General features: G+C 45.3%; 1 protein-coding gene across 1 annotated transcript in view; it reads right to left on the bottom strand.

Moving 5' to 3' along the window:
* Positions 1–6865: 6865 nt before the first annotated feature.
* The window catches only part of LOC129409530 (protein fantom-like), a 5755-nt gene continuing 1677 nt past the window's right edge, over positions 6866–10943 (bottom strand). The window contains exons 2-3 of the mRNA XM_055155907.1: positions 10449–10940; positions 6866–8021 (exon numbers count right to left, since the gene is read on the bottom strand). Coding sequence (XP_055011882.1) covers positions 8002–8021; positions 10449–10940 — 512 coding nt within the window. The 3' untranslated portion in view covers positions 6866–8001. The remainder of the gene's footprint in view (positions 8022–10448; positions 10941–10943) is intronic.

Genomic DNA, 10943 nt, shown 5'->3' with positions numbered 1-10943 from the left:
CATAGGCAAAGGGTTTAGATTATCATGAGGTGCTGGTACATGATGCAGCGTGTGATGCTTGAATTTGAAGAAATTGATCTTGGAATGTCCTTGAATTTAATGTTATCCAAGGTGTTGGAACCTTGGACACCCAGTGTGTCTGTGTGCTACAAATGGAACTAATCGCTTTTTTTTGTTTTTGTTAATAAAGGTGTTTCTTCAACATCAACCCTGAGAGGGGCACAAAAGTGGAAACAAAGAAAAACAAGAAGCATCTGACTGTAAACCCAAGGATCCTTACCCTCATCGCTGATCTAGCAGATCATGAATGGAGAGAGATGAATTAACATTTTGGTTCCTCTGCCATTTCTTGTTTTGTTCTTTATTACAGTGTTGAAAAAAATGGCAATTACTTTTGTTTTCTGATAGTTGACCTGTCAGAAATTAAAAATGGAAGTGCCAAGAGTAAACGGTCACAGTGTGCAAACTTTCATCACTTCTGATGCTCTTTTGGAAATCGTAAGGAGCCACTTCAAAATTATCGGACCCGACGGCTGGGAGATGTTGTCCAGGGGTTCATGGGATATGCAGACCAAGCAGATTATCCTTTCCATGTTTGTCCAGATGGTACAAAATATCTCCACAAACGTTTTGCGGGTAGTCATCCCCCTCAGTGAGGTCAGTGTATGTACAAATGTAACGGAGTCGATGCGCGTGTTAAAGACCATTACAGCGGTGCTCCAGGAGTCCATTGGTCTGATATTCGCTCGTGCTCTAAACATGAGTGCAGTACCTTCAGAGGTAGACATAAGCATTGAGTCTCAAGATCTCACTGCTATGATTGAGAATGAAGTTACTCACAAAGTCAACAGCGCCCTGTCAAACACATCCAAGTTACAACAGCAAAGGTCTGTTATTGTGGTGGACTCCTCTTTGAGTAGCCCGAGCGCTGGGAGCAGCATAGTGGACAAAGCTCTAGTGTGTTTGAAGCACTGCTTAAATGCACTGATCTGCCCTTGTGCAAGCAGAAGTCCTGCAGCTACACCTGTGCCAGAGTCTGCCCACACACCAACAGCTGCCCGGATGCATCCCCAAGCGGTTGTTCCTTCTTTTGTCCCTGCAGACCTTTTAGCCATTGTCTTGAAAACTCCACCACAAAACCAGCAAAAACAGTATTCTCTTGGGACTTCCTCCCGAGAGTCTTGTTTGTCACAAGGTCAGTCATTCACTCAGTACCTGATTATGGCTTTGTTGGTAAAACTGTTTAAGGGCAAACTGATATTACGTCCTGAAAATAAGACTTACAAATTCATCTTGACTCGCTTAACTAAAAAAGCTTGGGAGCAGATCGAGCTATCAGACGATCAAGTTAAGCAAACTGAAAAGAACATGAGTCAAATAATTGATAGTGTAAGGAAAATTCTTCTGGAATTATATGGCTCGAACACCGCAATGCTACAAAATGCCTTGGATGAAAAGGATCATACATTTGAGGATAAGCTTGTAGAATTGCTTCACTTTTACCTCCAGGTCCACAACAAGAAAAAGCCATCGCTGCTATCTCGCGCTGTTAGGAAGAGTAGACCCAGCCCACTCCCGCTTATTAGTCCGAAGGGTGTGGAGAGGGAGGAACCCCTCTTTCCCTACACCCTTTGTACTAATTAGATACATTTCAGAGTTGGACCTCTCGTGTTCAGATCTAAAATCAAATCTAAAATACAACCAAAAATAAAATAAAATGAATTAATTAATAAATTAATAAAAACAAAAAAAAAGATAAATGAAAATAAAGATGTTGCTTCTGCTTTGTACAAGGACTTGTGCAAAGGTAAAAAGAAGATCCACGTGCAGCACGCAACTCTGGCCCAGAGAGACTTCGGCTCCACAGTTCTGGAGGCCATCTACTGTAACCTGGTAGTGCCCCAGAAGAAGAAACGCACGCTGAGCACTTTCCTGTGTTCGGGGTAGTGTCTTCTGCAGGGACTAAACCAGGCCGGTCCCTTCATATAGGCCCAATAGGCCCAAAGGGTCTATCTGATGATGGACAGAGAGGAGCTCCCCAGCACTGAGTCGCACAAAGACTCGATGAGGAGGAGCAGACTGGAGCAGGAGTTTGGGCCAAACACCTGACAACCCCACCAACCCACACAAATACCTACAAACAAAAAACTAAAAAACTAAAATTAAATAAAGAAAAAAGAAAAAAACTTTGAAAAATATGTGTTGTCTCATTCTTGTAGATCCAGTCTTGTGTCCTGTGTGGAAATTCTATCTCATCCCAAGATTTGGAAATACGGATTATTGTGACTAGATTAACAATATACATGTGCAGCTCTAGATTAAAGTGAGTTGTAGTAGAAGTGACATTCTTTAGGAACACATGAATTGCTTATTTTTACTCTTTCCATCCATCCATTTTCGTCCGCTTATCCGGGGCCGGGTCGCGGGGGCAGCAGCCTAAGCAGGGACTCCCAGACTTCCTTCACCCCAGACACGTCCTCCAGCTCCTCCGGGGGGACCCCGAGGCGTTCCCAGGCCAGCCGAGAGACATAGTCCCTCCAGCGTGTCCTGGGTCTTCCCCGGGGCCTCCTACCGGTGGGACATGCCCGGAACACCTCCCGAGGGAGGCGCCCAGGAGGCATCCGGAACAGATGCCCGAGCCACCTCAACTGGCTCCTCTCGATGTGGAGGAGCAGCGGCTCTACTCCGAGCTCCTCCCCGTGTGACTGAGCTCCTCACCCTATCTCTAAGGGAGCGCCCAGCCACCCTGCGGAGGAAACCCATTTCAAGCGCTTGTATCCGTGATCTCGTCCTTTCGGTCATTACCCAGAGCTCATGACCATAGGTGAGAGTAGGAACGAAGACTGACCGGTAAATCGAGAGCTTCGCCTTTCGGCTCAGCTCCCTCTTCACCACAACGGTCCGATACAGCGACCGCATCACTGCCGAAGCTGCACCGATCCGCCTGTCAATCTCCCGTTCCGTCCTCCCCTCACTCGTGAACAAGACCCCGAGATACTCGAACTCCTCCACTTGAGGTAAAGACTCCCCACCCACCCGGAGAGGGCAAGCCACCTTTTTCTGGTCGAGAACCATGGCCTCAGACTTGGAAGAGCTGATCTTCATCCCAGCCGCTTCACACTCGGCTGCAAACCGCCCCAGTGCACACTGCAGGTCCTGGCTCGATGAAGCCAACAGAACAACATCGTCCACAAACAGCAGAGATGAGATCCTGTGGTCCCCAAACCGGACCCCCTCCGGCCCCTGACTGCGCCTAGAAATTCTGTCCATAAACACAATGAACAGAACCGGTGACAAAGGGCAGCCCTGGCGGAGTCCAACATGCACCGGGAACAGGTCTGACTTACTGCCGGCAATGCGAACACAGCTCCTGCTCCAGTCATACAGGGACCGGACAGCCCTTAGCAAAGGGCCCCGAACCCCATACTCCCAGAGCACCCCCCACAGGACACCACGAGGGACACGGTCGAATGCCTTCTCCAAGTCCACAAAGCACATGTGGACTGGTTGGGCAAACTCCCATGAACCCTCGAGCACCCGATGGAGAGTGTAGAGCTGGTCCAGTGTTCCACGGCCAGGACGAAAACCACACTGCTCTTCCTGGATCTGAGGTTCGACTATCGGCCGGATTCTCCTCTCCAGTACCCTGGCATAGACCTTACCGGGAAGGCTGAGGAGTGTGATCCCCCTATAGTTGGAGCACACCCTCCGGTCCCCCTTCTTATACAGAGGGACCACCACCCTGGTTTGCCAGTCCAGAGGTACTGTCCCCGACCGCCACGCGATGTTGAAGAGGCGTGACAGCCAAGACAGCCCCACAACATCCAGAGACTTAAGGTACTCAGGACGGATCTCATCCAACCCCGGAGCCTTGCCACCAAGGAGCTTGCCAACCACATCAGTGACTTCAGCCAGGGTGATGGATGAGTCCGCCTCCGAGTCCCCAGCCTCGGCCTCCTCCTCGGAAGACGTGACGGTGGGATTGAGGAGATCCTCAAAGTATTCCTTCCACCGCCGAACAACGTCCCCAGTCGAGGTCAGCAGCTCTCCCCTCGCACTGTAAACAGTGTTGGCGAAGAACTGCTTCCCCCTCCTGAGGCGCCGGACGGTTTGCCAGAATCTCTTTGAGGCCGTCCGATAGTCCTTCTCCATGGCCTCCCCGAACTCCTCCCAGCTCCGAGTTTTTGCCTCCGCAATCGCACGGGCTGCAGCACGCTTGGCCCGCCGGTACCCGTCAGCTGCTTCAGGAGTCCCCCGTGCCAGCAAGGCCCGATAGGACTCCTCCTTCAGCTTGACGGCATCCTTTACTTCTGGTGTCCACCACCGGGTTCGGGGATTGCCGCCGCGACAGGCACCACAGACCTTACCCCCACAGCTCCGAGCAGCCGCATCGACAATAGAGGCCGAGAACAGAGCCCACTCGGACTCCATATCTCCAGCCTCCCCCGGAATCCGGGAGAAGTCCTCCCGGAGGTGCGAGTTGAAAGTCCCTCTGACAGAGGGCTCCGCCAGACGTTCCCAACAGACCCTCACTACACGCTTGCGCCTGCCAGGTCTTTCCGGCTTCCTCCTCCGCCAGCGAACCCAACTCACACCCAGGTGGTGATCAGTTGACAGCTCAGCCCCTCTCTTCACCCGAGTGTCCAAGACACGCGGCCGGAGGTCACATGACACGACTACAAAGTCGATCATCGACCTCCGGCCTAGGGTGTCCTGGTGCCACGTGCACTTATGGACACCCTTGTGCTCGAACATGGTGTTTGTTATGGACAAACTGTGACTAAAACAGAAGTCCAATAACAAAACACCGCTCGGGTTCAGATCAGGGAGGCCGTTCCTCCCAATCACCCCTCTCCAAGTGTCACTGTCGTTGCCCACGTGGGTGTTGAAGTCCCCCAGTAGAGACAGAGAAATGGAGAGTCCAGCCCCTCTCAAGGAGTTGGGTTCCAGAGCCCAAACTGTGCGTGGAGGTGAGGCCGACTATATCTAGTCAGTAATGCTCAACCTCCCGCACAAGCTCAGGCTCCTTCCCCCCCAGCGAGGTGACATTCCATGTCCCCAGAGCTAGTCTCCATGTCCGGAGATCCGGTCGTCGAGGCCCCCGCTTTCGACTGCCGCCCAGATCTCTCTGCACCGGCCCCATATGGCTCCTCCCGCGGGTGGTGGGCCCACGTGAGGACGGCCCCACTTTTACTCTTTTCTTGTTTTTATTATTATATTATATATAAAACAAACAGAACTCATGAACCCAGTACCTTAAACACAAGAGCTGTGCCTAACAGGGAGTTTTATATGTAGAAAAGTAACAGGACAGCTCCCTCTTCTGGTCACATTGGAGTAGTGGAGTAGTGTAGTAATAAGCTAGTCACAGTAACACAAGTACAGTCAGGTAAAGAGTTTTGCTTATTGGAATAAGCAAAACCCTTTACCTGACTGTACTTGTGTCTAAATCTAAATAAAGATCTGTTCATATATTCATAGTCCTAAATGTATATGATGATGATATAAAAAGACATAAAGTCACTTAATTTGTGTAAAATGTTCAGTTTTCATGTGATCAACAAACACTGCACCAATTCTCTGAAGGACTTTAAAACACCTCTTTAGTCCTTATTTGTTGTCAGGATCGATATGAAATAATACAACTGGAATGATAATGGCAGTGCCCACAGCAGCTATATACCCGAATAAGGTGGATAAACACGAGTGAAAAGATACACTGGCCTTGTCATTGTCATGTTGTTTTGTGAAAAGGACTGTTACTGTGACTTACTACTGCACTACTACAATGTGACCAGAAGAGGGAGCTGTCCTTCTCTTTTCTACATGAGTTCTCTTTGTTGGGTTTTTGTCAATAATTAAACTCCATCACATATAATAGAACAAAATGTCAGGATAAGATTCAAAGTAAATAAATAAAAGAAAGTAAAAATAAATGAATTCACTTTTTTGCTGCTACTGCTGCAGTTTCTATTTAGCTACTATAACTCATTTGAAACTAAGGCCCAATCTGCATAAATGGGAAAAATATGGAATGCCTATTAGGCTTTATATGTACAGACACGAACAGCAGCTTCTTTTGTTCTCTTATTTTTGACCTGTCAGTGCAGTGATAATGCTGGTCGGGGTGGTAATAATAACAATAACAGTTATTGCTGTTGTGGTTAGTATTGTCATCCTTTTTTGTCTAACTAACTATCTAAATCAAAACCAGAATACCTGAATGTTTAACAGCTTTTAAGGAGTAAAATGAAACATGTTAAACAGTCCTTTGCAAAATGAAAAGTTTACAGCACCTGGTATTCAAATGTGATCTCCCATCCAAGTACTAACCAGGCCCGACCCTGCTCAGAGTCATGAGGTGAGACGAGCTCGGCCGTGTTCAGGGTGATATGATTGTAAGCGAACAATAAAATGGTGGGTAATGGATTTATTTCTACTTTAGGTACAAAGATATATTCTCAAGAAAATCCTGCTCAAAGTGTAAGTGACTGTTTGGAGACACACTTTGTGGTTTTGCTGTTTTTCAGTTGTAGCTGCAGTTCAGCGTTTCATTCTGCACTGGACTCTTTCATATGTTATATTTCAAACACTCAAGTGCACTGGTTTTGGTAGAACTACTAACCACAACAAGCAAGAACTATTATTTGTATTATAACTCACCCCAGCCACCATTCTCACTGCAACTCACAGTCTGAATCTGCACTTCATGTTTTATTTATTATTATTTTTTTATTTATTTTGGATCCCCATTAGTTATTACCACAACAATAATGATTCTTCCTGGAGTCCATTACAAAAACATATACTTTTCACATTTCACATACAAACTTTCTGTTAGTAAATATTAGTCGTAGTATAGTATTTATGAAGTTTATTGTACATATAAACAATATTACCACATTCAGTTTACACATACAGATAAAAAAAAAGTGTGTCACAAGTCTGTCACCCGATATATTTGAACATTTAATTACAATTTCTTTATTAAGTATAATTTGCTTTAATTTAGTTTTAAAAATATCCTCCTTTTGAATTTGTATTAAGTACAGAGACAGATGATTCCAAATGGATCTAGCTGTGTATCATACAGACACGATCTGTAGCCAGAGTCAGCTCATTGTAAAGGCACACAGAGAGAGTAACTTTGTTCAAAACTGAGCAAGTTTACAGCTCATTCTCTGTTCTCCTGTCAGACATGACCGTGTGAACTGCTCCATGACAGAACATGAAGTGATGCAGAGTTCAGCTGCTCTGTTCTGTGTAAGTGGAATTTAACTATTGAACAGATGATACCACCCTCTACTGCTCAGGGGAAGACCAAAGGCAACTTTATCAAATGGTGGAGAGGGAGCTGCAGAAAATAAAAGTCTGGTTTGATATTAATAAATTATCACTAAACATAGAAAAAACTCAATTTATGATATTTGCAAAGCGAAAAGTACAAAATCATGTACAAATTATGCTCAATAATACACCACTACAAAGAGTCTTTGAAAATAAATTTTTAGGAGTAACTATAGATCAAAATTTAAACTGGAAATCACACATAAATACAATTAGAAATAAATTATCCAAAGTGATTGCAATTATATATAAATATAGATATACCCTAGATAAAAACAGTCTTTTTATTATACATAACAGATGCAAGAATCATTTTTGGGGCCAATATTTATCGTGCTTTTTCTTTGTACTGGGGTGAGTATTTTTCTGTACTACCATTAGATTTGAGCTGTAGAGGGTTGAATTATGACAATGACTCATTACAGATACAAACTACTTCTAAGTGTTTCTTTCTTCATTTCACTTATTTATTGCAGTTCATATTATTAACAATATTGTACATTTAGAATACTTTCTGGGATAATTCTGCTCTGTGTCTATATGCATGTTTTGACTGTACCCTCCATGTGGTCTGAGATCTGGTCTGAGTCGTCGGACTGAGAGCTGGAGGCCAGGATCTGTCCTTCAGAGAAATGAGACGATTCCTCCTCCTCGTCACCAGCAGGGGGCAGCACCTCAGGGATGGGCAGGGACAACAGAGAAGGGAGAGTGAGTAAAAGTTTTTTATGAACACATGTAAAATAATGATCTACATGTTTTAGAGTTTAATACAAAGAACGCAAACAAAAGCATAATATGTATTCTTTTCGTTGTCACAGCATTAACAATTTTGAACTCAATTTTGATAGTTTTGAAAAGACACTCTTTATTTAGACCAGTGGTCACCAACCCGTCGATCTTTGCCGTATCACGGGTAGATCTCCAGCCTAAATTCAACAATTATGACTACAAAGTGACGAACTTGAATTTGCGGGATACGCAGACAAGCTGCAGTTCAAGGATTGACCACCGCATGTATGTTACTATTTAGCATGTGGCGCTGTCGGTATTATACCAGAAACAACGAAGAAGAATGAATGAAAACGAACTCCGCTAGCAAAGCGTAAACTTCGCAACTATGGCAGATGATCAGCGAAAAAAGCCCAAAACCTACCACTTTCATCCAGAATGGGAGGAAGATTTAATTTTTACTATCGTAAAGGACAAGTGTGTCTGCATGCTGTGTCTCCAAACACAAGCGTTTTTGAAAAAAGGAAACCTACAGCGGCATCACGAGACTAACCACCAAAAGTTTAAGGATAGCTGTCCACCAAAGAGCGCCATCCGACAGAAAAAAGTTGCCGAGCTGAAACAGACATTAAAAGCCCAGCAGCTTTGTTTCACAAAACCTTCCGCTCAGAACATGGCTGTTACAGAAGCATCGTTTCGTGTAAGTCACCTTTTGGCTCAACATAAGAAACCATTCACGGACGGCGCACTGTTTAAATAAGCCATGCTCATCACAGCAGAGACTCTTTTTGGTGAGTTTTAAAAACAAAGATGACATTCGGAGCGCATTGCGCTCTGTACCACTCGGGGCCACAACGGTGACAAGGAGGATAGAGTCACTGTCACAAGACGTGAACCAACAAGTGCTAAAAGACTTGTCACTTTGTGAATATTTTTCATTTCAATTGGACGAATCTGTGGATATTGTGGACACCGCGCAGCTTGTTTTTGTGAGAATGGCTTTTTCCGATACATTAACAAGAGAAGACTTCCTTACCTTGCTCCATTTAAAAGAGAGGACGAGAGGAAAGGACATTTACGCGGAGTTTAAACAGTACGTGTCTGACAACAACATCCCCATTCATAAACTTGTGCCAATTACAACTGATGGGGCTCCCGCGATGTGCGGCGTGCACAGTGGTTTTATCGCACTGTGCCGCAATGATCCCGATTTCCCGGACTTTGTGAACTATCACTGTGTGATCCATCAGCAGGCCCTGACTGGGAAAGCCGTGGACTTTTCACATGTAATGTCGCTAGTGGTAAAGTTGTAAACTCTGTTCGGGCAAAAGCGCTCCAGCACCGCCTATTTAAGAGTTTACTGGAGGAGCTTGACTCCGCGTACGGGGACCTAGTTCTACACGCAAATGTCCGCTGGTTGAGTCGGCGCAAAGTATTACAGCGGTTTGTGGATTTACTACCTCAGATAAAGACGTTATTGTCTACAAGAAACGGGGAAGTACAAGCAATTGTCGGAGGATGAGTGGCTACTGGACCTGGGATTTTTGACAGACCTGACTGAACTAAATGCTCTGAATCTGGAGCTCCAAGGAAAAGACAGACAACTGCCTCACATGATCAGCTCGGTGAACGCTTTTAAAGCCAAGCTGTATATGTGGGCAACACACCTGCAGAATGGGTGGCTGACGCACTTTCCCAACCTGGAGAACATGTCACAGGGCATTAAAAACAGAGACGCGTTTCACCCGGAGCAGTACTGCCACCACCTGGAGAAACTAGGTACTGAGTTGAGTATATTACGTGAAATTGATCTTGTGAGCTTTAAGCCATGTAATACAGTATGTTGTTACCGCCTCAAAAACATAGCAAGAGTTGTTTTTTGTTTCCTTCACCCATGAGTAATTCTTTATTACAGCTAGTAAGTTTTCAAGTTATAGGCTACTTTTTTACCTTTTGTTCAGTAAATAATAATGGAAATTCCAGGGCTGAAATCATGAAAATGATTCTAGTAAAGGTGTATGGAGTGTAAAAACACAGTGGAGCGCTTCCTGTGTTACCACATGACATTGCAAGGTGGAACAGAGTGTTTTTTGTTTGAGAGACAAACTCAGCTTAAATATGCAGGGGTTGTGTGTTAAACGTGTGAATGAAACAAAACACAACTCCAGGTATGTTTTTGAGGACGTAACAAAATTCTAACATGACTTAAAATTCACAAAAGTCAATATAGGACCTTTAAATACTTTCTACTTAAAAGACATCAGTCACTACACTTCAGTCATTATTTGGTGTATTCAAAAAGTCTCAATGTAAAATATAATAATTTAACTAGTCAACAAATACTAAAAAAATGGTTGCAGCCTTAAACTCACCAATGAGAGGAACGGTCCCATGTATTTTCCCCTCCTGCTCCGTCAAAGGCTGCAGACGGATCTGTCCCGAAGCCAGACGTCTGGTCGTCTGGTCCAGCCCAGGAACCTGGTACATCTTCACAGTCACCGTGCTCTGGATCATACAGTCCAAAAATGCCTGGTCCATCCGCACCACGTACCGAGAGGTGAAGCTGTAGCGTGGGCAACGGCCACTCACGAAAGTGGTGGAGTGGAGGTCACATAGGTGGAGGGTGTAGGCCCAGAAGGTGTAGGGCTCTGGGTCCGATAGAGATTGGAGAGCAGAGGGAGACAGGGACACATTGGAGATCTGAAGCTCCAGAACATTCTCCCCGGGCTCAAGATGGAGGCTCTCACTGAACTCCTCCGTCTCCTCCTCCTCGCCCACGTTGGGTTTGAAAACGTAAGCTTTCTCTCTCTCCTCAAACTCCGCCTCTTTCTTCTTGAGTTCGTCTCGGAGTAACTGAGCGTCTCCTT

Source organism: Boleophthalmus pectinirostris, unplaced genomic scaffold, assembly GCF_026225935.1.
Source record: "Boleophthalmus pectinirostris isolate CB_2022bp ecotype Guang Dong unplaced genomic scaffold, ASM2622593v1 HiC_scaffold_2, whole genome shotgun sequence".
NCBI lineage: Eukaryota > Metazoa > Chordata > Actinopteri > Gobiiformes > Gobiidae > Boleophthalmus > Boleophthalmus pectinirostris.
The sequence above is the reverse complement of the archived record's forward strand: the minus strand, read 5'-3'. Positions and strand labels throughout refer to the sequence as shown.